At 55.2% G+C, this 26845-nt stretch overlaps 4 protein-coding genes across 4 annotated transcripts; 3 read left to right on the forward strand and 1 right to left on the reverse strand.

Annotated features, from left to right (window-relative positions):
• Positions 1-120: 120 nt before the first annotated feature.
• BESB_038600 (sufB/sufD domain-containing protein) lies at positions 121-3851 on the forward strand (the record flags this gene model as incomplete). Its single annotated transcript, XM_029362446.1, has 6 exons — positions 121-132; positions 256-1227; positions 1853-1969; positions 2399-2546; positions 2951-3099; positions 3714-3851. The coding sequence occupies 6 exons, from the start codon at positions 121-123 to the stop codon at positions 3849-3851; spliced, it is 1536 nt and encodes a 511-aa protein (XP_029221411.1).
• Positions 3852-7034: 3183 nt separating this feature from the next.
• On the forward strand, positions 7035-11048 carry BESB_038610 (eukaryotic translation initiation factor 3 subunit 6 interacting protein; the record flags this gene model as incomplete). The annotated part of the gene is made up of 8 exons (XM_029362447.1): positions 7035-7220; positions 7628-7968; positions 8372-8857; positions 9143-9361; positions 9610-9772; positions 10023-10094; positions 10242-10433; positions 10818-11048. The coding sequence occupies 8 exons, from the start codon at positions 7035-7037 to the stop codon at positions 11046-11048; spliced, it is 1890 nt and encodes a 629-aa protein (XP_029221412.1).
• Positions 11049-12289: 1241 nt separating this feature from the next.
• On the reverse strand, positions 12290-17309 carry BESB_038620 (uncharacterized protein; the record flags this gene model as incomplete). The annotated part of the gene is made up of 9 exons (XM_029362448.1): positions 12290-12388; positions 12560-12688; positions 13078-13147; positions 13303-13414; positions 13732-13792; positions 14472-14571; positions 15202-15422; positions 16183-16368; positions 16809-17309. 9 exons carry the CDS (start codon positions 17307-17309, stop codon positions 12290-12292), a joined length of 1479 nt encoding a protein of 492 aa, XP_029221413.1.
• A 3960-nt stretch (positions 17310-21269) lies between these two features.
• On the forward strand, positions 21270-24176 carry BESB_038630 (uncharacterized protein; the record flags this gene model as incomplete). Its single annotated transcript, XM_029362449.1, has 1 exon — positions 21270-24176. The coding sequence occupies one exon, from the start codon at positions 21270-21272 to the stop codon at positions 24174-24176; it is 2907 nt and encodes a 968-aa protein (XP_029221414.1).
• Positions 24177-26845: the final 2669 nt, after the last annotated feature.

A 26845-nucleotide genomic window follows, 5' to 3' on the forward strand; every position in this document is an offset into this window, starting at 1 on the left:
AGCTCTCCATTCACCTGCTCGCCAGTCCAAATGAATATATACAATATATATATATATATGGATTTGTTTATTCTTATGGTTGAGTGTAGAACGTAATGCGTGTGTCATGTTGCGACATAAATGCATAGATATGTATGTATATATTTTTGTATCTTGGCATGTATACTGTTGCATGCACATGTATAGAGCCCTGCACTGTCTAGAGAGCGGCGCGGTGGCCTTAGGTCGTGGAGTGGGCGTTTGTGCTTCTCGCAGATCGGGAAGACGAGTCGCAAGTTTGACAGCGACTTTGCGATTTACGACTACCGGAAGTTCGACTTTGGCATGGCGAAGTTCTCTGCGCTGAATCTCGCGAGCATGAGCGACGCCGCTTGCATCGTCTTGGGAGACGACCCGTGCTGCCGTCAAGAGGGGAAGGAAAGAATCAATGAAGAGAAACGCGCGCGCGGCGCGGCGATCGTCGAGTCGCTCGTCGGCCGTGCAAGCGAGCCTCGCACCGCCGAAGTGAAAAAACTCGCGCAGAGCAGCGACGGCGCCCGCGCGGACGCGTCTGCCGCGCCGCACGATCGGCGTACGCAGCCTGCTGGGAAGCAAATCGGCGTTTCGCCGGCACGTCCGCTGGGCGATGGAGCGGAATACGGCGCTGAGGGGCGGCTCCCCGCAGCCGGGCGCGAGCGTCAGGAGGCCCTGCAGAAGGCAGGCGAAGCGAAGGAGAAGATGACGCTCGAGTCCCTGATCGACGCGATGGAACAGAGCCAGGAGCGTGGGGCGGAGGCGACGAACGCGCGCGGAGATGCGCTCTCGCAGAAACGAAAGGAAATGAAGTTTCAGGTCCTCCACCTCGTCACCTCGGATGACATCGACCTGCTGCCCTACATGCACCAGCGCGAGAAGGCCGCGGCCTCTGCGGCAGCCTCTGAGGCGGCATCCGGGTTGGCCTCGGGGTCTGCGTCAGGCATTCCTCTAAAGCCTCCTGCGCACCCGTTGATCAATCCCAGACTCGTGGTTCACGTGGGCAAGGGCGTGAACTGCACGCTGCATCAGACGTTCGTCTCGCTAGTCGATCTTCTCCCCGAGACCGATCAGCAGAGGCTCCGGCGCGAGCGCGAGCGACAGGAGAAGGCCCGACCGGCTTATATGCGAGGGCGCGGCCGCGGAGGATTCGTCAACTCGAACACGCGCATTGTCCTCGAGGAAGGCGCCGAGCTGCACCACATCTACGACCAGGTAGGGAGGGGGCTGGCGAAATCGAGAGCGCAAGCGCGAGATTCCACGCAGGTACACGCGCACGTTCGCGGCGACACATCTGTGCGTGTTTGCGTGTAGACGTGGAGGGAGTCAAAAAGGCGTGTTTGGAAATATGCAAAAATGCAGTCTGACTCAGGGGTAGAGTCTGGATATGCGCCAAGTCGCCATCTGCGCGCCGATAGAGTCTAGGTACACAAACCGAGATAGAACGATCGTACAGCTCTACTGCCTGCACGCGTAGGTACGCATATATATATATATATATATATATGTATATATGCATACGTACGTGCATACGTGCATGCACACATACCTCTATATTTATATGTATCTATATATCTGCAAAGGCAGAAGCGCATAAAGGGAGAGCGCGAAAGTCGGTGTATATCTGCACACGAAGCGCGATGCCGATGTCACTCTGCAGTGAGATGTGCCGCAGAGTAACGAGGCTGTGGAAGCTCGGATGCGTCAACCTCGTAGACGCAAATTCGTGCACGCGGCAGGTTGATGCGGGTAGTTTCATCCGGCGGGCCTGTATCGCCGAGTGCGGAGGGAAATGCCTCGCTACATGTGCATGTCGTATTTCTTCTTTCGCCTTCCTCAGGAGCAGGCCGCGGACTCCTGGCATATCGAGAACCTCAGCGTGCAGATGGACAGAAACAGCACTTACGTGCTCCGACACATCGATCTGGGCGCTCAAGCCGGCCGCTTCAACCTGCAGGTGCGAACTCATACATAAATATATTTATGCATGTAAATATATATATGTATGTATCTTTTGCATACGTACAGACGCATAAATATAAATATATTTGTATGTGTATACAACTGGATACAACTATATACGGATATTCTATCGAGGCATATCTTCACGCATTTGAGTCTACAGATACACGTTTCCGAACTGTGTCTGAACAACTTGAGGCGAGCGCAGCGCGTGTAGGCAGCTGCGTCTACATGGGCTGCTTCACGTCCCCACAGGCACATATGTATATATACGCGTACATATATGCATTTTTATCCATGTATTTGTATATATCTTGGGGTCCAGGGGTTGTGTAGGGTTTTTTATCTCGCGTGATTGCCCGTTCATCACGCGAAATGGGCTCCATTTTTTCCGCACGCGTTTCCTCCGGCGTGCGTCTCGCAGGTCGAAGGCGCGGAGTCGAGTCGCCACGTGTCGCTCGGTCTGGCTGTGCTGAATCGCCAGCAGGAGCACGGCAAGTATGAGATGTTCCATCATTTGAAGCCTCGCGCCGAGACTTCGCAGGTGATGAAGTCTCTGATCGGCGGCAAAGGTGCGTCGCTGGGCTGCGTCTCGTGGGCTGTCGGTTTTCCTCCGGGGCCACGCTCCAGGCAGACTTGACGGAGTCTACCAATGGGCTTGGAACCCCGCCCTCACACAGATTTAGCTTCAAATATACAGCAAGTTCACCAGTGCAAATATATATCAAAATATACGGAGAACCAAGTTGACTTCTAGAAGGATAACTGAGCGTAACTTGGTGCCCGCTGAAGAGGGAACCCGAAACCCTAAAGGATCTTTTCAAGGGGCTAAAGCGTGGAGGGTGGAAGCCCCGCCGCGTGACCGTGCCTGATGGTCATCTTTGTAATTCTGAGGAAGGTTTTTTTTTCTCGGTGTGCGGAATGGTGCTCCCTTGTGTGTCTGGGCCGTTTGCGCCTTTCTGGTTGGTTTGCTCAGCTCGCGCAGTCTGGCGCGGGCGCATTCGCATCGAGCGCGACGGCGTGGGGGCCGCCGCGGAGTCGCTCAACCGCGTAGTGCTGCTCGACGAAGGCTCGCGATGCGTCGCGATTCCAACTCTAGAAATCATCCCAGATGACGTAGTCAAAGTGAGAACTGCAATCGCCTGATCTGTCTCGCGTTCCCACAGATATATATATATATGGCGAGAGAGAGAGGGGTAGATAGATTGGTAGATATAGATATATAGATAGAGATAGGGATATATAGATATATGCGTGTATAGAGAGGCAGGCACCTACATACAGCTGTAAACAGTCATTGATTGACCGGTAGATTGATGGCCCTCTGTGTGCTGTGGGTCTTCGCGGGGACTCCTGGCTCGTTCGCGATGCCTTCGAATGGCGTTGCTGGGTTTGTTGGGCAGTGGAAATCTAAAACAAATGCCTCGTTTCGATCGCCGTCCATCCTGCCAGCGGCGAGTGCGGATCCGCGAGACGGCGCCCTCTTCCGCTGATGTCTCTCGCGCGTTACGGTATGCTGTAGGCAAGCTGCACATTGTCGAGTCGCAGAGTGTGTTTTTCGCGTCTGCTAGGGAGAGGGCTTTCTTCGTCAGCTTTGCTCGTTTTTCGCTCGTCCTTTACCTCTGCATGTGGATGTTCTGTTGAATTTCTTCTCTTCTTCAAAGCTCCTCTGTGTGCTTGACGCAGTCTGTATTATTCCAACGGCTGAGTTTGTCTCCTTTTTCTCGGTGTCTCTGCAGGCAAACCACGGCGCGATGATTCGCGACCTCGACACGGAACCGCTATTCTTCCTGATGTCCCGCGGCATCGACGAGTTGGAAGCGCGAAAAATGCTCATGAAGGCAAGTTCAGACTTGTCTCCTTTGAGAATTACCTGAATGCTTCTTTTGATATGTATATGTATATATATATATATATATAAATATATGTATAGTTGTATGCATGTAGCTACATCTGCTCAGGGTGCCTTTGCTTGGTCCTATATGCTTCCTGGTATGTAACTGCCTTTTCTTCTGGTTACTGCTCCACTGAAATACCCTCAGGTCTGAGGCTTCGAGGCACGAAAAGCGTATTTGTTTCTCCATCTGTTCGTAGCTTCAATCCAATATACCTCTGTACATACATATATTTATATACGTGCATGCGTGGGAGTCCACATGAGACGTGCCCACTTCTTTTTTCGGTTTTCAGGCTTACGCGGACGATGTCATTTCGCCTATCCAAGACCCCAATCTGCGCTCTCGCGTTTTTAGGAAAATTCTCTCCATGGCTCCAAAGACAAAACAGCAGCTGAAACGTCATTACATGTTTAGAGGCGGCGAGCACGCGTAGTCTGCTTCTGCCTCCATCAACGTTCCTATCGTGTGCCTATAGCCTTTGCGGTACCGAGTGACAGAAAGCGCACTGTCTGCGATGCATGCTGAGCCGCGCGTATATGTGGAAAATAGTTTTTTAGGGATTGATTGTGGTCACGTCTCTAGGCGACATTTGTTTCACCTCGCAGTACCCGTTAATGAGAGGATGTCGCTCTCTGGTTCTTCCAGAATGTAGACACGGGTGTGGAGTGCGTCGCAGGGGACTTATCTACGTGTTTGCACTGACAAAGGGAAGGATGCCAACAGAAATGTGTGCTCATACTCACTCTCTAGACAGAAGATGAATGAAAAAGACTGGTTTAGTTCCCCTGCTGCCGAGCCTCGCTCGCGTGTTTCCGTGCATCCAGGCGGCAGGCGAAGACGTTAGACGGCTGACGCTTTTCACCGAGTTTATGAACGATGTAATTTATTTGAGCTGTTGTGTGTGTCATCGCTCGATACGCCGTTGCGAATCACATCTGGCTGCTCCCGGTACAGGCGAAGAGAGAAGTGACAGTTGCGCTTTAGCAGTCAGTGAAATATAGAAGAAAACAGGAACAGGTCTATCGGTAGCTCTCCGCGGGGCTCTCTGGCTGCTTCAAGCGCCTCGTCGTCGATGCTCACGGGCGATACAGCTCGGCGTCGCAGCGAACAATAGTCGTACAGTCAAGATTTCCTCTAGGTTCCCTTCTACACGGATACAATGGATATCTGGATTTCCACAGACTCGCGAGTGTGCCCGCGCGTGCGCCGGTCTGGTGTCTCCAGGGTCGTCCAGCCCTCAGGCATCCTCGCATGAATGTTGCGCGTGCTGTCCAGTTTCTGTCGCATGGGCGGGTGTCTCTTCATCAAGGTGTTGATTTCCGTTGCCTTTCGCGCCCTGCTGGGGCCTTCGCACAACGAGCAACGATACGCGTTCCCACACACACCATCGTCGTGGTACCCGCCCTGCAGCCATATTCCAGTTATAGGTGGACGTACTTGAAAGCTGATACAGACTATTGCGGGCATATACATCTTTAAATATATATATATATATATATATGTACAGTTCGCAAATCTAATACATGTGCGCGTGTACCGTAGCCTCTGTTTATTCCGGTATCTATCTGCGTGTATATATCTGCATGACGTCGGTAGAGCTCGACGGCACCACTCGACACAGCAAACTTCTGCTGTCTTCTGCTTGAGTCTATCCTCAAACCACCAAGCGGTACCCTTGTGTAGAGAAGCAGTTGATGTGTGCCTGTTGAGCTCCTTTTGCAAAGCGTAACACGAAGCGAAGGCCGCAGGGGCTACCGCGGGGTGTGTGTTGGCGGCGTGTAGAGTTCAGAGTTCTTTTTTAAGCTGTTGGATGAGGCCTGAGAACTTTGGGTGCCGCTGACTGGAAATCTTCGGGGCTCTTTACAGAGGGTAGCCCGCTCAAAGCACTGCCTGGCGACCGGCACACGAAGGCGCCCCTCTCTCCGACGAAGAGGTTCGCGGGATTCTTTCCGCCTTCGCCTCGCCGCACACTGCAGCTCGAGGCAGGATCTGCCGTCTCTCGCTCGCCTCCGGAGATTCAACAACACACACGCACGCACGCACACACATACACCAGCAGAACGTCGCTCGAAGGCTAAGTAGTGGCGCGGCCTCTCTCACGTGCGCCAGCTCGTGTTTCTGCAGCCTGCTGTCGCCTCATAGGCAGAAATGTGTGCGCAACATACAGAAAGCGTCTACCTCTTCATGACCAGCAGCGCGTTCCTGCTTGCTCTGCGAGAGTTTCACGGTAGAGCGCACCGCATACAGAGCTGGCTTCCTGTTGGTCCTTTTCCGCGAATTCCGTGTCTATCAGAATGCAGCGATTGAGTGAGCGCGGAAGAGCCAAAAAGACGTAGCTATTTGTGATGGGCGGATTTTTTGTTCTCTTTTCTTGCGTTCAGGTGATTCGCTTAAGAGCTGTCACGCGCCGCGCTTCGCTGCAGCAGCCGTTCGCGGCACGGTTGGCCGAGTCGCCGCGGACAAGGGGCGCATGCAAAGGCAGAAAAAATATTCTCTGTCTCTCTCCCACCTCCTTTTCTCTGTTTCCTTGGTCTCAGGGCTTCGCGGTTCGCTCGGCGCCTTTAAATCTCTCCCTCTTTCAAACCTGCGTGAGGAAGAAGAGAAGCGTCGTTCTTTCGTTTCCTTTTAGGTTTCTTCTCTCTCCTGGTGATTCGTTCGATCGCTTCGTTGTTCGCCTCCTCTGCGCCGATTTGCTCTATAGTGGGGGACTTCGCTGGCGTAAGTTTCTAGACTTCCGTGAGGCGTTTTTCCGTTTCCATCAGTTGTGTGCACGCTTTGTTTTTCTTTTCTCGTTTTCTATCCTTTTCTACTGCCTCGGAGTCCGAGCCTACACAGTGAGGCATACGTACGCCCCACAAGCTGTGTGTCCTGGCGCTCGTTCGGTACCCCCTTGGTTTTTTTTCTCTGGTTGCCTTCTTACAGTGGTTTAATATCCGTTTTCTTTTTCCTTTTCGACTTTCTTCTTTTTTCTTTCCTCCGGTTTATCCTCTCGAACTTCTCTCGCTTTTTCCCTCCTCCTCCGGTTTGGTCCAGAAGACAAGCATCGTAGAGTCCGTGACCCTCGCTCACGCTTTCTTCAACTTAATCTGGCCTAATCTTCGTCACCGGTTGCCTCGGCTTTTTTAGCGATTTTTTGCATTTCACTTTTACCAGTTAGAAACTATGACGGGCGAAGCAGGACGCGCGCCGGAGGCGAACAGCCCGGCCGAAAACGAGAAGAGACAGACTGTCGGCATCCATGGAGACGAGAGCTTGGCTTCTTCCCCTGCGAACCATGGCTCGCCTCAAAATGCCGAAGGCGAGGAAGGCCTCGACGACGCCGCCCTGGACCGCATGATGGGCGAAAAGGTGAGAAGAGAACGCATCCGTGGCGCTTGGGTGTCTCCCCGCGCTCGCAGTCCTCTTCTTCGTCGCCCGGTTTCCAGTCTATTCCGTCCTAGAGGACGCGCGTCTGAATCCAGCGTGTGGGAAGTGGATCCTTTTCACACTTCAGCACCTCGCTTCGTGGCCCAGGTGGCGAGGTAGCGAGACGCTCTTCCATTTTCCTCTGCATCCAAGTGTACATACACCTGCAGCTACGCAAGTATGTGCGCGTCTCGGAGGGGAGGGCGGGGGCACATGAACAAGGTGGAAGTAGGACGGTCTCGTGAGTCCCTGCATCCTTGTGGCCTCCTGCGTGCGGTGCATCGGGGGACCGCTTCGCGCGTGGGCGCCGTCGAGTGCGGTAGTTCCGTTTTTGCTGCGCGTGTGCGCAGGTTCGCTTCGAGAGCGACGTGGAAGAGTTTTTACGCTCGCTGTACGACGAGGTCTACGACAGGAACGTGGACGCAATTCGGCGGCTCTACGAAGTCGAGTTCCCCGCACTGACTGAGCGGTACTACGCGGAGCGCCGCTGGCCGTCGGTCGACGAAGTCGGGACTTTCTACCGGCAGTTTGATCGCTATCACTGCCTCATCATCACGCTCTACAAAGAGCTCTACTACCGCCATCTCTTCCTCAAGTGCCAACAGGAAATCACCTGGGATGACCGCCGACTTGCGTGGGAGAACTACGCGCTCCTGATCAACTTCTTAGCTGAAGTCGAGTGCAGGCCCGAGTAGGTGAAACATGCATGCGACGCAGCGAGACAACCGCGCAGCGGAGGACGACTGCCGCGGCGATCTCTCCTCCCCGCCGCCAGGCATGCGCAAGCTGCGTAGCCGTTTCGACTGTTTTCTGGCTTTCATTCTCCATTCGCGCGGCGCAGCACTCCAGATCGCGACGATCTCGCCATGCGGACATGCACTCATATATGTATATATATATATATATATATGTGTGTCTGATCATCTGGATGGATGTATCTATGTGTAAATATCTGTAAATCTATATATGTGAATGGGTGTGTAAATGTGTATCTCTGTTTCGTGAGTGTATTTATCTGGTGTTGGACGTTGGAGTCCTCTCTGAGTGGGGTGGCGGATGGGCCGTGCCTGTGTGTTTGCGAGCTTTCTTTTCAGCGAGCAGAAGGACGGCAAGTCGCTGCGCCTACCGCTGCAGTGGCTGTGGGACATTCTCGACGAGTTCGTCTACCAGTTCCAGGAGGCGTGTCGTTGGCGGCAGCGCATTGCGCGGCGTCTGCCGGAGGACGAGGAGGAGCGCGCTTTGTTTTTGCGCGAGATGGACAAGGACAGCGACGTTTGGAAGGCGAGTCAGGTTCTCGAGTTTTTGCATGCGCTTGTCCAGCGGTCGGAGGTCCAGGATCTGCTGCGTCAGCCGAAGGACGACGCCACCAAGACCAAGCTCTTTGAGAGCGAAATCCGTTTCCAGCTCGGCTACTTTGCGATGATTCTCCTTCTCCGCCTCCACGTGCTCATGGGCGACTACTTTGTCGGCGTCAAGAGCGTGGAAAACATCGAATTGTCCTCCAGGGGATTCTACTGGAAAGTCCCTGCCGCCCACGTCACGCTGTTCTACCATCTCGGATTCGCCTACACCATGATGAGGTAAGCCGGGCAGACCAGCATGCGCCACACCGCGCGTCGCCTTTGGAGGAAAAGAAGCGGGGTGGACGCGGATTTGGGGCGTGTGTCGCGCGCATGCGTGCATGGCCATTGGTGCCTGTCGCCTCGGGTAGGTTTTTGCGAAAGAGTCGCTCCGGGCGTGCATACACGCAGTGTGAAACAGGGTGCTGGCGGCGTGGAGGCCGTCGTGGGGGAGAAGGCCTTTGTGCGGGCTGGAGATTCCGGTCGTTCATCTCGGCTTGCTGCTGGTTGTGCGTCTGTGTTCAGGCGCTACACTGACGCGATCCGCGTGATGAGCCAACTTCTCATCTTCGTCTCGCGGCAGCGCAGCTACCTGTCTGCGCATTTCTACCAACAGATGGCGATGAACAAGGCCGTGGACAAGATGTATATCCTCGTCATGCTTTGCGCGTCGCTCTGCAACGTCAAGCTCGACGAAAGCGTGAACCAAATGATCAAAGAGAAATACTCGGACAAATTCTACAAGTGAGCAAACAGTGGCGCCCCATACAAGCACGCATATATGTATATGTCTGCTTACATACGTGAGTGCGTATGTGAACCACGCAAACTGGAGTGCACGAGAGAGACGGCGCTTCACGGCTCGCATGCGGCGGCGCGGTGGAGACCGGCGTATACATGAAGACGCATGTATGTGTAGCTCGTTTGTGGCGGACGCGGCCCTCTAGTTGTTCACGCGATGCCCCTTTATTCTTGTCTCAAACGCCTTCCAGGCTGCAGCAAGAGAGCGACGAGACGTACTGCGACCTCTTCACCTGGGCCTGCCCCAAGTTCATCAACCCCGCGACGCCCTCGTTCGAAGATCCGCAGGCCCTCGAGCGATTCGCGAACGCCTACAGCGAAGTCCAGCTCAGACAGTGCAAAATGTTCTTCAAAGTCCGCGAAAGCCGGCGCAGCATTGTCCAGAGTCACTCGTCTCGATGCAGAGGCGCGTGCAAGTCGCAGGGTTGTTCGGCTATACGTATGTATATGTGTATGTGTACGTGGATACGTGTATATGTATGCGGGAGCGTGTGTGTAGGCGGGTTTCTGGGGATGGCTGGCGGGCGCCGCCTCGAAGTGTGTCGGGACAGAACCGGGTGCAGAGTGGTGGTTGGATTGTTTTCTGTCTGTGTGCGTGATTCAGGAAGTTGAGTTCCACAAGAAGATCAACACGATCAACTCGTTCGCGAAGCTCTATAACAACATCCAGATCTCCGTAAGTTCCCCTGTCGCAGTTTAAGTCCGTTTTTTCTCGAAGGCTGCTTCGTCGCGAGCGCGTTACTTGCGTCGGTGGGCGCTCGCGTCTCCTGAGGGGTGTATGTACACCGCGGTGTCGCCTTTTTCTTTCGCATTTGCGTTTCAGAAACTGGCGTCGCTCATGGAGCTGCCAGACAAGGACCCCGAAGACGCCGTCCGCTCGGAAATCCTTTCTGTGAAGCACAAGGGCAGGCAAAAGACGTGGAGAAGTGGCTCGCTCCTCAGCGGCGACCTGATGCCCAGTGCCTCCGACAACAGCGTCGAATTCTACATGGACCAAGACATGATTCACGTTCGGGTAAGGAGACTGAATCCTCCAATGCAAGTCGACTCTTGCGAGATATATCATCTTGCGCGCATGTATAGGATATTTTCACAACAGCGTCCCTCTGTAACATGGTCGTGGAAGGACAGGGTATCGGTGTTTCGTGCCTCCTGCCTCCTTGACCAGCAAAGGCGCCGTCTGCGTTTCTAAAGAGACTCCGAGTCTTCCGCCGAGGCGGGGCAAGGCACTTCAGCATCAAAAATGCATATATATATATATATATATATATATATATATATATATATATATATATATATAGTTGTATACGTATAGAAATAGTTCATAAACCGGTGTATCTGCAAGTCGCCCTGCTGCTATGTACGCGCTTCTTCGGACTTGTAATTGCGCTTTTTTCAGAGCCAACAATCTCAGAAGGTGTACGTGGATCAGTTCCTGAAGCAGATTGAGAGGTCGCAGAACTTGTTCCACTCTCTACAAAACAACGCCGCGCCGCGCACGCAGCAGCGCGACAACCGCGGAGGTCAGGGCGGAGAGAGAGATAACAAGTTTGAGCGCAACTCGCCTGACCGCCGCGCCCACAACAACATGAACGACGCGCCGCAGCGTGCGCAGGCGGCCTTCGCTTGAGACTCGACAGAAGCCTCAGAGAGAGACGCCTCGCTCGGGAAGGGGGCAGCGGCGCAAAAAGCAGATGAATGAGGGCGGATACACACGTCAGGCGAGGGTTTCGAAGGCATGTGCGCGAGAGACAGGACGATGCGAGAAGCGAGTGTCGCGTTCCTCGCTCTTTCTCATTGTGTTTGTTCGCCTCGCAGCCTGTGCTTCGTGCGAGTTTCGTTTGCTTTGCGTGACGGCCTGTCGCGCGGTTGTCCAGCTGCCTGGGGTGTGCGAGGTTGTGTATGTGTGTTTTAGCAAACTCAGCGGAAAGATGCGACGTAGACGGTGTGACACGGCGAGCGTAAAGACGTCGCTGTCTCTCGACACACGCGGCAGAGGCCTGTGCTTCGCCAGCGCGCTCGCGACCCTGTCGAGATGCGCGCAGATATGCAGAGAGACAGAACGGGCAGGGATAGAGCTACGTGCATCGATGTTTCGCAGTTGAGAGATAATGGACGCCGGGTGACAGAGAGTGTGTAGACGTGGGTATAAGGCCACAGAAAGTCGCGAACTCGGGGGAGTCTGCGTTGGCAGGTATGCACTCGTTCGCACGCGAATTTCGTAGTTCACCTGCCCTCCGGTAGTATGGGCTTCGCTTACGGGATGCCGCTGCCCACGCGACCCGAGTGTGCTACGACAGAAGCGCTCTGTTGTCCCGTGCCTTCCACAGATGCAACTCTGTGCTGCGTATGAAGACAGAGTCCAGAAAGACGCGTATGCGACCCTGTTGCACTTCTTGCGATGAAACATACTCCAACGAAGTGCTCCGCGTATCAGGATACCCAGTCTGAAACAGGCTCGAGTTTGGGGGCTGTGACAGAAAGGAAGCTGATTCTGAGAGGTGTGCGAGAGTTGGATTAGCATACGCAGAAGTTAATTCATATATATATATATATATATATATATATATATATATATATATATATATATATATATATATATATATATATATTTGTAGCGGAGTGTTTGACGCGCTCCAGCGCAGGGAGTAGATATACAATGAACAGAAGGCTCAGATACGCAGGGCCTGTTTCCGCTTGTTCAGATTTCATAAAAGAGCTGTTGCGGGAAAGCACACTAGGGTGCCGCTGGAGAGCTTCTACTCAGATGCATATTGCAAGACGGACAAGCCTATACATTTATATATAGTTATATATATTTACATATATATATATATATACGTTGTTGCACTTTTTAGGTGAATACCCTCCTTAGCTGTCGCGTTCCCAAGGAGCAACGACGGCCGCTCGTACAGCGGTGCGTTTCGCAAGAGCGGCGTCCATCGCGGCTTTGCGCTCATGTCTCATTCGCTGCGCGGAAGGAAAAAAAGCACGCCATTCGCACGAGAGCCGCATGACGCCACACCTGTTTGCTGCGTGGATCTACACATGCTTTCCAAGTGACGATTGCGCTGAATTTGGATACGAACAAGGATCGCAGTCTCTGAAGCGTAAAAAAAGACATACGGCGGGAGCCCTTACTGTGACGGCTTCCTGCAGTGCGGCTTGTTTCGTTTTTTCTTGTTCCATCGCTTCTTCAATTTTTTGTTCCTCTCTTTTCTTTTCCTCAGCCTCCTCAGCGGAGCGTCGCTGGGCCTCCGCCCGCTCAAGCTGTGAAAAAGGCAGAAAAACAGCGGAATGGGCGCCTGCCAGCAGATGATCTTTGGGCACAAGAAGATCTTCTCGGCTTCTCAGCTGCAGTGGACGTAAACCCCGAGTCGCCTCTGAAATATTTATCTATCGCAGGTTCGGTCTAACGTTCCTTTATGCTATACATATCACACGTAACAAATACGAAATCGTACTGTAGATTATTCTTGACAACAGCTGGTTTACAAAGAGGTCACAGTACACTATATCTTCCATGACTGGATACCTCCAAGAGAAAAATGCGAGTCTAGTTCTTTCAGAGGGAGAACGATCTCTCAACATTGGCGAAGAGAACTGGCGCAAGCGCTGAGGTTTAAAGACTCACAAAGGATCAAGTGATTCATTCTCACCATGGCGAGTTCAAGTTGCGCGGAAAGATCCTGGCAATAGCGAGCCTTCATGAGGCGTTCGTCACGCTTCCTGTCGCACACGGTTTGAGAAAGGAAAGCGTTTTGCATGTTGTAGCTGCAGTGATACTCCACGTGGATATCCGGCTGAACTGCAAGCGAAACGAACCGTGCGTTCGTTTAGCTTCTACATGAGTAGCTTCAGATGAAATCCCCAGAGTGTCTTACATCTGCTCGGTTTCTTCCTTGAATCGATCAAAGTCCTCCTTCACAACATGTAATTCTCTTTTTTTTTGTTCTGCGAGTCGCTCGGCGTCCTCAGCCTTCCGCTGGCAGACCTCTGATAACGCAATTAGGCGCGGAATCTGCGTGTCTGTGCCAAGGCGACTCACTGCGTGCCCACCTGTGGACTGCGTTTAACATCAAGTTGGAGAGGTATTCCCGCCTCAGGCATCTTAACAGCGAGAGAAGACTACTATTCAGATTTTGAAGTGTGTATCAGTAAGATGAAACGTGAAGTCTCGACTGAGTGTGTGTCGTGCTCGTTTCCTTATCTCCCTGGAGTATTTCTGTATTTGGGGAGTCTCCAAAGAACGTGCATGGCCCCATGCCAGCTGCGCCGCACATTAGAAGACGAAACTCGACGTATCGACGCACCGCGGCGGCTCTGCAGCACTTCCTCCAGCAGGCTGCGCCGGCCTGCCTCTTCGAGTTCCAGCTGCAGAAATCAGCAGGCGAACGCAGAGCGCAGGGAATGCCTCTGCAAGCGAGAAACGACGACTGACGGTCGACAGACGAGTTGCGGAACTCCCCGCGAAACAGTCTTCTCTACCGCGCATCGCCCGTCGCAACGTGTGCCCCTTTAGCGACATTTCAGCCCACCAGAATTTCTTCAGACAAAGAAAAAAACGCCATGCGGTCGTTTTACAATGAAGAAGGGAAATCGGCTTGTGAGTCAGCTCGCGCAGACTTCTAGACAGAAGTGGTGTTGAGCATGCAGGAAGTCCGTGCCAAGAGAAGGCACGAAGCGTTTCTGTTGGACGCACTAGCGTATCTCGTCGCTTCCAGTCTTTCTCTTGTTCTTCCTGGTATATGCATTCCAGTTCTCGCTGGTCTTCTTTTTTCTTCTGCATGTCTTGGAGGAGTGCCTGCGAGAGGTAGGCGCCGGGGTCAGGGAAGTGCAATCGTGGATTCGATTCCTCGCACCGACATTCTTGCGCGGCGCCAGCCGGAACACAACACGATTCTCCCTTCGAGACAGAAAGAGCTCAGTCGCATGGATTTAGGGTCGCCTAGACGTGAATACCCTACTGGATGTGCTCGAGGCTGACGTAGTTCAAAGCGACAAGAGCAGTTGAAACTTGCGGAGACAGTTTGGATGCGTGCTGCAGCCTCACGTCGCGGTAATCGTTTGCATGCCGTCGAATCGTCTCCTTCGCTTCTTGTTCCTTCCGCTCCAGGCAGGCGTGCCTCTCCTTCTCAGTCTCGAGGTACTCCCTGCGAGCGCCAATAGAAGACGACACAACGGATGAGTGTAGATGCGTGCGCTCGCTGAACAGCGACCGATCGAACCCTAAAATGCAAGTTTTCATAGTCACACGCACGCGCATTGTTATCTCTGTTGATCGGTCTATCTCTCGTTTGTGTGAAAAATCGAATTTTACTTCTTTTGTTTGCTCAAGCTCGCAACAGCTCCAGTTCGCGCCAGGTGTGTGGGGGTGCCTTTCAAGACTTCGCGTGTGTGTTCAGCCGGGTTTCAGTGATCGGCTGGAAAAAGCGGAGAAATGCTGCGCAGTGTGAAGGAGATTGACACGTTGAGGCTTGCTCCTCGAAACCCTGGCGCCGCATGACCCGAGGCGAGTCAGCGTCGGCGAGCAGGAGAGCGAAAGGGAAGCCTATATGCCGTTCGGGGTTTCTGCGCACAAGCGCGGCTTTCCGTATCAAGAAATATGCACGAAGTCGCGTCGCGTCCCTTAGAGACAAAGACTCCGAGTCTGCACGTGTTGCCTGCCTGGAAACACGCGAATCATTCGTAGCTCCGTATAGTGTGATAAAAACGTTACATGCCCTAGCTATGATCAACGCTGTGCAAGATTTTGCGGCATTCGATGGCAGACGCCGGCGTACCGTTCTAGCGCCCGCTCGCGTTCCCTCTGGGTTTCGTGTTCCTTTCGCTGCGCCGCTATGGTCTCGATGATTTCTTTCCTTTTCTCTTCGTTTCGCTGGACATCTTCCGCGCGTCTTCTGCGATCTGCAAGCACGCGCTCGCACTCTTCTTGCCGAAGCGCCCGGATCTCTGCTTTGCGCTCCTCCGATTCCCTCTTCTTGATGGCCTCGAGGAGGGCGCGCTGCGGCGAAAGGATAGCCCACACTCGCAGGGCAGCGAGGGTTCTGACAGCCGCGCGCCTTTCCGTACGCCGCCACGGACAAGATACGCAGACACAAGTCTGACACGAGTCCTTCACCACGCAAATGGCATACAGCCACATAAGCTCAAGTCTCAAATCTGTTAACGGCCTTCAGCCGACACCGTTCCTCCAAAGATATCCGGCTGGAAACGGTCGCAGGAAAAGTCACCACACGATCAGAATGGCCGCCCATGATCAAACGCCTATGCTGGACACAATCGCTGAGCGGCCATATATATATATATATATATATATATTTATGTTTATCTATATATATGTATGCATACGTACAAATGTATATGCACGCATAAAAAACACAAATTCGGCTGGGGCACATCCTACAGAGCCCATGCTATTGTCTCCATAGAGAGTCAACGGCTGTATTTCGCTATCCGCGCATCCGCGGGTCCGTTGTCGTCTGTTTAGTTTCAGACGGGCCTTGACACATACAAGTGTCCTGATTGTGACGCTCAGTAGTGGTCCGGTTTCGATGCGAAAGACAGCTGCGGATTTTTACGGCCCGCTTTGTCAGGGTTTATCCTCTCAGTTTCATCTCGACTGCGTGTTACGTCCCCTGAAATGAGATTTAGTCCTTTCAGCAAAGCAGCTCCCGTAGCTGCAGATGAAATCGAATCTAGAGCCTCGCACGTCACATTTGCTGGCGGGCGCACACTTCGCCTAGAGGACGGGAGCACCAGACCTGTTGTTCCAGTACGAGTCGCGTCTCGTTTTTCTGCTGCGCCGCGCGCTCCCGTTCTTCCTCCTCTCTTTTTAGCTTTTTGGCATACTCTTCCTGCCAAAGGGCCGCGAAGATCCTTTCGCGCTTCTCCGCCCGGTCGCGTTCGAGAGTCTTCTGAAAGACTTGCTCGTCTCTAATAGCAAGCGCCTGAGGAGGGTACAATACGGCAAGCCAGCGCTTGGCCATGAGACTAGCGCCGCATCGCTCCGTTAAAACCGACAGCTGGCGTCTATCCATAAACCCTAAACTAGAGAAGGCTGTCAAATAATTTTTAGCGGTTGGGGTTCGGAGCGAGAAGGACGTGCAGGTAAAAAAGGCAGGATGTCGACGCTTTCGCCTCCTGGCAGGGCTCTTCCGGCTCCCGGCGCGGCGGCAAAGAGACCTGCATCCCTCTCCTCTGGTTCGGAGTCTGGCGTCAGTCACAGACTTTTTTTTGCTCGCCACGGCGTGGGGTTGTGGCGGATGACACACGGTGTTGCATCGATCGTAAGCGAGAGGGTTGCTGTGCCAGCTTGTGAAGAGGCCCCGACGGCGTTTAGTTAGAGTCACTGTGATCAAGCGTACTGTGTGCGTCACGCAGCGCTCACTTGGAGGGCATGCAGCTTGGCGTCTGAGGATCTCAGTTCGTCTACAGACTCCCTCCATCTTCGGTATTGCAGACTCGCCGCGAGCTGCTCCCTTTCTTTCTCTCGTGTTTCGCGGAGTGCTCGAGCGTGCGCGACGAGCTGCGCCTTCCTTTGATCAGGAGTCGCTTCCAGTGCCTTCAATTCCTCTTGATACATTAGCTCTTCTTTGTCGAGGGCGTCCTTGAGAGCCGCGCGGCGGGCCTCCAGCTGAACTTGCTGTTGCTGCTGCAGCTCTTGCGCGCGGCGACGCACAATCGCCGCTTCCATGAGCCTGGAACTTCGCTCTGTGACTGCAGCCACGTGCTGATTCATGCGAGTCCGCTGGACATCGGCTGTAAGCTGCGCCAGGCGGGCATCCTGCAGCTTGCGCCTGTGCATGCGCTGCTCAAACACATTAACACTGACGGTACGCGAAGGCCCGCCCAGAGGGGGCCGACGCGGCTTCGGCAGGTCGCCGAACATTTTCTCTAGAGGCGCGCCACTCTGTGAAGCAGGCAGCTCCCTCCTGCATGCATGCAAGACAGACAAAGGTAGCATTCGACAACAGGGTCGCTTGCAAACAATAGGCGAAAGGGAAGGGTTGCGCCCCTGACAAGCGAAACCGTGATTATACAACCCGGCGATGAACTTTGAGCAGTGGAGCCATGTGCCAAGCTGCTGATTCGCCCATCAATGCCTGTTGCCGATTGTCGCGAACCAATCTCAAGGAGGTAGCACTGTCCACAACCGTGGACGCGTTTGAAACAATTTCTTGAAATCATGAAAAAACGGACCTTGTAGCAAGTGACTTGTTGCTTAAGAAAAGCTCGGCTTGGCGGGTCACACGGCGCATTTGATGTCGGCGACGTCGCCGCTAGAGCACGCTTACGTAGGAGCGATGATGCTTGTGTTTGGGCAGTGAGACTGAACTGAGAGAAGTCCGAGCCGGCACCAGCTTTTCATCACGTGGATAGCCCAGCCCGTCCGTGGGCGAGAGCCTCGCAGATGACTCTCGCTCTTTTCCGAAGCAACTCTCGGCAGTTCCGTTATCCTTTCATTCAGTCATCGATGGGAATGTGCTTACCAACTGACTGAGAAGTGGGGCTCGACCGCGATTTCGCTGGGTCCCACACGGTTGACTTAGTCTCCACTAGACCGTAAGCAGGGTATTCTGCGAACCCTAATTACCGCCATGACGCGTGAATCATCTGTCCCGCAAGCCCTTCCGACGCAACTCAGGAAATCCTGATGCTTGGGAGCAAACTTGGGCTCGCAGATCTTGCTGTACGCGTATTCAAAGCAAAGAAACGCAGCCCTGGGGCTGCACACAAGTCGGTCGTTCGCATACCAGGCTCTTGATGTCCTGCATCCTGGCTGCTAGGAATGTCATAGCGCGGCAATACCACTATCCTCAAGGATTTTCACGGGTCTACCACCTGGTCTTTGGTGGGCAGCAAGTGGAACATCGGCGCAGGTCACGGTAAACGGTTCAAGGTCGGAAAGGGCGTCCACAGCCGTTCTTGACGACATCAAGCTGTAGTGCCAGGCGTACTCGAAATATGATGGATACACGACAGACAAAAAGTTGCGTGACGCTGTTCACTACGCTCTAACCAAGCCTCGACAGAGTTTCCTTCTATGGCAAGCACGGTAGTGCCCTCTCAGCGAGTCCGCGCAAGCATTTAGCTTGTTGGCCCCTGTCGCCGCCACCACCTGCTGCCGCTTGACACCTCCTCAAAGCCGTTAAGACTGCTCTTGCCTTCCCCTTGGTCAATCCAGTCGCAGAGTTAAAAACGCAGGACGCACACTGGTCCCTTCTATCAATGCTGTGAGATGCCAGCGCAACCGATACAGGGCAGGAGCGTAGAACGCCCATATCGCATCTTCCCAAGCCGTCCTGGCATGATCCACTTTTGCGCCAAGCATTTAGAACGCCATCAACTTCGTTCCGCTGCGTCGTAGTGGAGTTCCGTAGTTCACACACGATCAAGGTGAAGGGGACGACAGATGTAGGGTAGACTTGGGGGGTTTAGGGTGGCGGCGTCGAAAGTACCAGGTCTAGTGTGTTGAACAGGTATAAATACTTCCTTGATTCGCCGGTGCATGGAGGATCTACCGTTTGAGTCTACCCTATTTCCTCCGCTTAAGCAGCACCAGTGGGTCCTCCCTCTTTATCCCTCTGTTTTGCGGTGTACCAATTTAGGGTGTACGAGGAGCGTGTATGAATCTGGTCCAGTTTCGCCGCAAAGGTTCAGCGTTTTCAAAGCTGTCCTACGGCATCGATTCCTTCTTTCGAATACAGACTGCTGGCTGGCTGGCCGTGCCTGCGGCCGCACCAGAGCGCGACACCCCATAAAGTTCACGAACGACCTTCCTGTATTCGTATTGTTTGGTCGCCATTCACGCCCATGGCAGCACACCCAGGACTGTGTATAAGGAGATCTCCCCGGTCATTTCACAAGAGAAAGCTTCGGCTTGTGTGGCCGTGTTGGGAACCTTCAGGAGTGTGAGCCAGTGCGTGAGAGCCTCCAGACTACTTCTTAGAAACTGTTGTAAGAGAATACACCGCTCTTATACGCCGTTTGGGTCGTAAGAAGAGCATGAATCATGTGCGTGCTCGACAAAGCACACGAAAAAGCGTGTGCTGTGGCGATTCTGCGCCGTCGGTGACCCTTCGGCCTCGGTCACCGAGAGCGCAGTCCGCCGCAATGCCATGAGTCCTGCGGCGTGTGGTAACATCTGGTCACCCGATGTGAGCAGCACGCGCCAGGCGCTTGCAGAGACTTGATCTGGATACAACGGGGTCATGGAGCGCGTCGGGTAGGCCCGCGTTCGCCAGTCAGTTCTCCTGCACGGAGGACGTTGCGTGCGGTGATAGGGCCGCCCCCTATCAACAAGCCTTCACAGATACCGAAAGGGGAGTTACGGAAGTGATAGAGGAAGGACATGTGCCCATGCCAGTGACCAGACTGGCTGTGCTGAGCTTTAGGATCTGAAGTGTGCCACACCGCCGATGCTGACTGCCACACCAGCCCGAGCCCGCAGGCAACTGCGCCACCAGACCCGTGTGAACCTGCACACAGAAGACGCGGCGAGTCCTGGCGCGAGAGCTCCAACGACCAAGAACACCTCGTTGTGTGAAAAAGCAACATTTAGGCAAGACGCGACTCAATGCATTTGCCAGTTACTCGACCATCCCGCCGCTGAGCCGGAAGCTGCCGGCACACCCCAGCCACAGCAGCCACTGCTCCAGCTGCGGCTCGCATGCGTACGCACCAGACTCGCCAGAGAACGTCTTGTGGCAGGAGAGGGAAGTCGGGGGCTAGGGCTTGCCTCTGAGCGGCGAGCCGGTTCCAGCAAAGGCAAGACTCAATTCTTTCCTTCTCTTATGGTTGTGACGTTGTTTTTTATGTCTTGGGGTTGAGCTTCGCCTTTGATCCATCGATGCAACGCACGACGCGCAGGAGGGGCAATACCGTCAGCTTCCGGATGAAGTCGCGATTTTTTCCGAATGCTTGCATGCCCTTGTTTCCGGATGACTTAAATCTCAACGAAGAAAATGCACAGTGTTATACAGAACTGACGAACTGGCGTTTTCCCCCAGCGACGATCGCTTCGTCCTGCCGACAGCGAATCGAGAATTGCCGCCCCTTGGCTGTCCCATGCTGCATCCGTTCTGTGGCGGCGGCTGAAGAACGTGTCGCCTTCTTTTTCTTTTCTGTTTCTTTCATTTCTGCTTGATCGTATCATCAGACTGCAGGCGGGCGTCAGCGCGGTAAAATGTCTTCTCTCACAGGCGACTCGCGTGATGACACGTAGCCTGGCCACGGCGGGCTAGATTCTCATTGATTCTCGGTCTCGTTCGAACATGCGGTTAATCCGGTACGCGCAGCTTTACCGCCCTGTAAGATTTCACATCGTGAGCTTGGCATCATCAGAGTATTCGTCTGGCTTCGCCTCGCCTAGTGCGTCTGCCGGCGCAGTGGTGCAGCGAGGCCTCGGCAGCTCATTTCGCCCCGTGCGTCGAGCGGCACCCTGCCTTGGAGCCCTGGACAGGAGGCACCATGTGGGTTCAGAAGGACTCCCAAAGGCTGCTGGAATTCCATCTCTGCAATGAACTTGCTTCTGTGACCGGGGCGACACTGGGCGCGTGTAGCTCCCCGTAACAGCCCCCTACGTCCCTGCGTGTCTCCTCTCAGCCAACACCACGGTCGCGTGCCGGCCACTCGCCGTTGTCTCTCCGGCCCTCTCCGTCAGATTCCACGCGCTTGAGGCCTTCCACATCTGCTGTGACCCGCCTCCGCAGCTTTTCCGCGCATTCTTCGCACGCGATCGCGCCGCCGCGGACCCCGGGAACCCGATGCAGGCTAGCACGCGACAGGCAGCCTCTACTCTTTGATCTGCTTCCTTACACGCTGTGTCTCGATAGCGACTCTAGGTACAATGGATAACGTCGAGCCACCCGTGCCCTCGGTCTGTGGACTGCGAGCGGAGCCAAAAACTCTCTGCGACGCGTCGGGGGAGGAGGCTTCCTGCGACCTCAGGCCCCAGGGAGGCAAACGGTCGCGCGCACGCAAGCTTTGTCGACCGGCGTCTTTTTATGCCTTTTTTTCTTGGAATGCGCGAGGCTGCCGACTGCCAGGCTCTGCGAAGAAGGCAGGAGAGAGCGAGGGAGGGCAGCCTGAATCCACGCGTGGTGGGGATCGCACTGCGCCCTCGCGCCCGACTTTTCTCCCGTGTGTGAAGGCAAGGAAAGCGCGACGTGACGCATGCGGCTATGCTGTTGCCCATTATGGAAGAAAGCGATACCCTTCGGCGCAGGGCTTCTCGGAGCCCGACAGGCGAGACGTCGCCTCGCAGCCCTGTGTTGTGGCGGCTCCGTGGCAGGCAGCCAACTCAGGGTCGCCGGTCGATTCGGTCTTCTCCACTTCTTCGCTGTCTCCGTGTCCCGGTCCTTCTTCTGAGCTTTCCTCGACTTCTGCCTCGTTCTCTTCTTTGTCTTCTTCGTCGCCATACGTCTCACACTTTGGCTCTCTTCTGTCTTCCTTTTCGACGCTCCCTCGCGCTTCGGCCTCACCCGCGTATGCGACCTCTCCAGCGTCTTCCTCGGGTTCCTTCTCCTGTAGTCCACAGTCGACATCTGAAGGCTCGCCGTTTGACACACTTGGCGAGCTGTCTTTTGTCTCTTCGTCTCGCGGGACTCGCCCCTCGTCCGAGCTCGGAAGACGGCGGCGGGGAGCTCCCCACTCTGCGCCGCGCGGGCAGGCTGCCTGCACAGCGCCCGCTGCGCCTCCTTTGAGGTCTTCGAGGTCGTTCTCTTCGCCGTTCCCGCCTTGCGCCAGCGTGCGGGAAGACGTTGTGCGAAGGCCGCACGCCTGCCCCCGCCCCCGCCCCCGCCCCGCTGGTCGCTCACAGGACTCCACAGCGTTTCAAACTTCTGTTCAGGCGCACACGCGGGAGGGAGCGCGTGGCGCGGAAGTCGTTCGGGGCGACCTCGCCGCCGCACCTGTTCGAGCGACGGATGGGGGGTGCCAAGCCGCGGGCCGGAGGGGCGCGAGGGTGTCTCCGCGTCTGCGGAGACATTCGGCTCCAAGCGCCGGCCGGAGTGAGTCCGCGGGCGCCCCCCGCAGATCTCCTGCAGTTTCAGTCTTTCCCGGCTGCGCCTTTCCCGCAGAAGCAGAGCCTGGCGGACTCTTGACAGGGGGTGCCGGCGCGTGGCGACTCGTTGCGCGGAGGAGACTTCATCGCAGTTGCGGCTCGCGGGCTCCAGTGCAGCCGCGGGCGAACTCAGAAAGCGTCCGTGTACTTGGTGAGACTCCCCAGCGCAACTGGGGCATCCCCGACTGTCCGTACCATTGCTCCGCTTCTACCTTGCACTCCGCGCCTGCCTCACACAGCTGCTCACCCAGACGTCTGGCCTCTGTGTCTCCTCGCCCCTCCACACAGTCCGGCGCCTTGTCTGCTCTTTCTCGGCCTCCCTCGTCTGTCTCTCTTCGGACTCGCTCCTGCTCGAGAGAGTCACGTTGCCCGCCGCCAGCGGCGCTGCCTCCGCGGCGCCGGACGCGGCCGGCGCGATGTGGCTCAGAGCTCCAGGCGGGGAGCGTTTCTCCGCTCTTCACATCTCTGGCGGTGCATGCCACGGATATGCACAGGAGTAGCAGCAGCGAAGACGGGGCGGGCGACCTGCGGCGCGCGTTTCAGAGAGCTCGCGCCGGGCGCAGTGCGTCGGCGCTGATTATTCGCAACGACAGGGTCCCGTACTCTGCGTCCACGAGTCTGGACCAGCGAAACGCGCGACACAACAACGGCATCACGTCGCTCTGGCTGCCTGCAGCCGGCCGCAGCGAGCTGTCTGCAGCGGACTTTGGCGAGCCGCAAGTCAGAGTGACGCCGCCATCGGCGCACTCCGAACAGGAGGCGCCTGGCGGCTGTGCGGTGTTGGGATCGAGGTACCCGGGTTTCTACGAGGACGACGAGGACGACGACGTCATGTTTGTCCCCCGCCCCGACGCGGTTTTCCTGGCGAGCAGAGACTCAGAGGTCGCGAGAGGACAGGCCCTCCTGCTGCACCAAGAGCTCGGCTTTCGACTCGACGACTCGCCGCGGCGTCTCGTGCCGAAGCCGAAAGCCAAGGAGAAACCGAGTATGTCGGGGAAGCTGAAGAGCTTCTTCAACTTTTCAATCAAGGGGGGAAGCGACCGCGCAGGGTTGCGAGCCAGAAAAGGCACGTCAGACACCTTGGGATCTCTTAGCTCCGGAGTCTACTCCAGCAGCGCCGTGGACGACGGACACGTTTCGACGGAGGGGTCGCACAGCTACATGCGGCGCGACTCCGATGAGGACGGACTCGGCCTGGCGATGGGACTCTCGATGCAGAGCTGCATCTCCATCAGCGACGACGACGACGACGGCAGCGAGCCGACGACCAGGGACGCCGACAACGCCCTGAGTCTGCGCGACGCAAGGTCTCTGCGGGGAGACAATAAACAGCTGCTGGGGGACTCTGTCTCCTCGACGAGAAGCAGCCTCCGCATCGGCCGCGTGGACACTACCGACGGGGAGGCGGCGCGCACGCCCACGAGTGAGGCTTCACGGGGCAGTCCAAGGCGCAGGCCAGTCAAAACAGAAACCAAACGTGAAGATGACGAAGGGGACTGTCTGTGCTGCTGTTGCTGCTGCTGCGAACCCGACGCCGAAGAGGGCAGGGAAACCATCAAAGTCGAGCGGAAGGGCCGGAGGGGAGACGAGAGTCGGCGGTCGCTCAGGAGACACCGCTCGCGCCGGAAGACGGGCTCCAGTTCCTCAGGTCTCAGGACGCGAGAGAAGAGCAGCACGTCAACGAAGCGCTAGCGACTAAAAGTCTGCCCGACGCGCGCGTTTGGCATGTGCGAAGGATTAAAGGTACGTGCGAGGCTTTTTTCGCGTCGCCAGACGTGCTCCCTCCTGACTGTCCATACACGCGAGCATGAATTTGGCAGCCGGCGTCGGTTTCTCCAGCGGAACAGATGGGTAAAGCGGTCAGCCCGCGTTTGTGTGCGTGACGGATCCCTATTTGAAGGATTCTACGCAACACGCGGAGCCTGCGTAGCAGCAGGCGGGGAGCCTGAACAGGATGTTCGCTAATCGGTACCGCGCCACTTTTGGCGCTGACCTCGATTCGTTGGTTTCGCTAGTTTTCTCTTGGCTCCTTCTCGGCGCGCTTCCTATCTGCTCTTAGGAGCGAGTATCTGGGATCGCGCAGCCTCCGCAGCGCAAAGAGGTGTTCGCGCTTGCCGATGCGACCACCTTTTACAGCGTTACATCCTCTCTGCTGTAGGACTTACTTCCCCCACGCACCAGCTTACCTCCTAAAAAGAAGTAATTTTTTCGCTTACCGACGCCTCTGCAACCACCTTAGCGGCGAGACAGAGAAGCCACGTCCCCACTGTCGGCTTTTGTACATTGCAAGTGGCCGAGTGCCGCACTGTCAAACGTGCAGTAATTGTGTGCTGTGTTGTCGTCGGTTTCGCGCTAACCCTTACTCGCAAAACGCCTCTTGCAAACTGCTTCGAGAGTCGAACGCCAAAGGGTGCCGGAGCACGGTTGCCAATTGGAATCATCTAGTTCAGTTCCGCCTCGTTATCTGAAGAAGAATTTACGCCGTGAGAACTTGCTGTCGCCGCGGCGAACTCTTACTCAACTGGAGCGCTCGTCTGCGTTCGCAAACTTCCACGTCAGGCAAAAGTTTCCCGTAGAGAAGCTTAATGCAGACTGTATAGTATCGCATGAACGGTCACGGAGGATTGCTGCCGATACCTTCTCCAGATATGATTTGACATGGTGCGTGTTTGCCGTCTATATCGACACGAAGGCAGTCACTTTCTTGCAGAGAAGAGGAGCGCTTCCCGAGGGGCTCGCCCGTGAGCTAGGCACTGAGTATTTATATTTTTTTTCGAACTGAAACTGGCGAGGTGAGTCGGCGGAAGTCGTTCCCCGCTTATCAACGGCGGCACTCACCCGCCTGTTCATGTGCAATGCAACACATGCCGGAGAAAAGGAAAGAAGACTCTAATGACTGCTCTTCCTCCCAAGCCTCAAAAACCTTCACTTTACAGCACCGGCGTCGAGCGTAGACCTCCATACCGTGTGCAGCAGGTGAGAATGGAAGCTGACCGGAAGGGAATCTGCCGCCCGCGTGGAACGACCTCGCCTCCTCAGCTGAGCAAAGTCTAGCGGCCTCCTGCGTTCTATGGCGTCCCCGAACAGGCATAGATGACGAATGGGTACAGGGCAAGAACGCGAAGCGCCTTGAAGCCCCTCAATAGCTCAACCGCACAGCGGACAACTGAGGTACAGTCCTCAACCTCTACACACCAGATGCCTTGACTTTTCAGCCGAGTATGGAAACGCCATCATGGGTACGCGACCGTATTCCTCGTCGCGGAATGCTTCGACTTCTTTTCCCCCTAAATCACTTCCAGTAGCCAGTCGCGATGAGCTGAACCAAGAGCGCGCCGCGCGAGGCGTTGGACAAGATGCAGGCGAACCTCGCATGCAACTGACTGCGAGCGCAGCTGACTCGAGTTTTTCGAGAATGCTTTGCTTGCCTTTTCCTTTCATGGCTCTCCGCGTCGGCGGCTGTAGGAAGATGGAGCTCCAACTTGTTCGTGTGCGCGGGTTGACCTGCCCTCGTGTGCCGAAGAGACAAGAAACGCTGTTTTGGTCGCGGCCTCAGCTGCTGAAGAAGTGAGCGCTGTTCGAGTGTGCGACAGGATCGTCGAGGTTGAGCATCGACCGGATTTCTTCCTGGGCTGAGGAGTGTTTTCATCACATTGTCGCGGGTGTCAGTGCATCTACCTTTGCTTGACTACGTGAAATTTCTTTTTTTCGACGGAGTTCCCCTCCGGCACCTCTTCGTCTGCGCCGCGGTCGTCCCAGAAAAGGGGTCGTCTTCTTTCTCTCGTCGCCGGGGCGGTGTTCTTGAAGCATCAAGGATGTGTTTATCACCATTCCTGGAGTTTTTGTGAAGGAGCAGATGACCCAGACATTTGAGGCATGACGGCGGCGAAAAAAAGACACTGCTCCACTTACCTGACCGCCCTCGCGGCTGTATCGGCGGCGCGCTACGAAGAAGGCGCGCTGCCGCTGTCTCACCGTAGTCAGAGACTCCTCGAAGGGAATCCGCAGCGCAGCCGACGGAGTTGGCGATAAGGATTCAGGAAAATGAACAAGAGGGAGAGTGTCCGAGAAAAAAGGCGTAGAATTCAACGGAGCGGTCTTGCTTTCTATGCACACTTGCGTTGCCTTCGCTTTTTCGGTCGTCAGAGTTCGGATCGCACAAAATAGATTGCATATATATCTTTGTAGTATATACGCATATTCTGCATAATCTAGCGTCGACCGCTTTGCGTTTTATATCCCGAGTCTTGCCCTGCACATGTCTTTCCGCTCCGCCCCTCCCCCCCCCCCACCTTTCGTGTGCGTAGGCGATGCCGCGCCGGTTTTCTTCAAACGCGTCTAGATGGTGACCATGGGCTCCG

This window comes from Besnoitia besnoiti, chromosome II (genome assembly GCF_002563875.1).
Source record: "Besnoitia besnoiti strain Bb-Ger1 chromosome II, whole genome shotgun sequence".
Taxonomy (NCBI): Eukaryota; Apicomplexa; class Conoidasida; order Eucoccidiorida; family Sarcocystidae; genus Besnoitia; species Besnoitia besnoiti.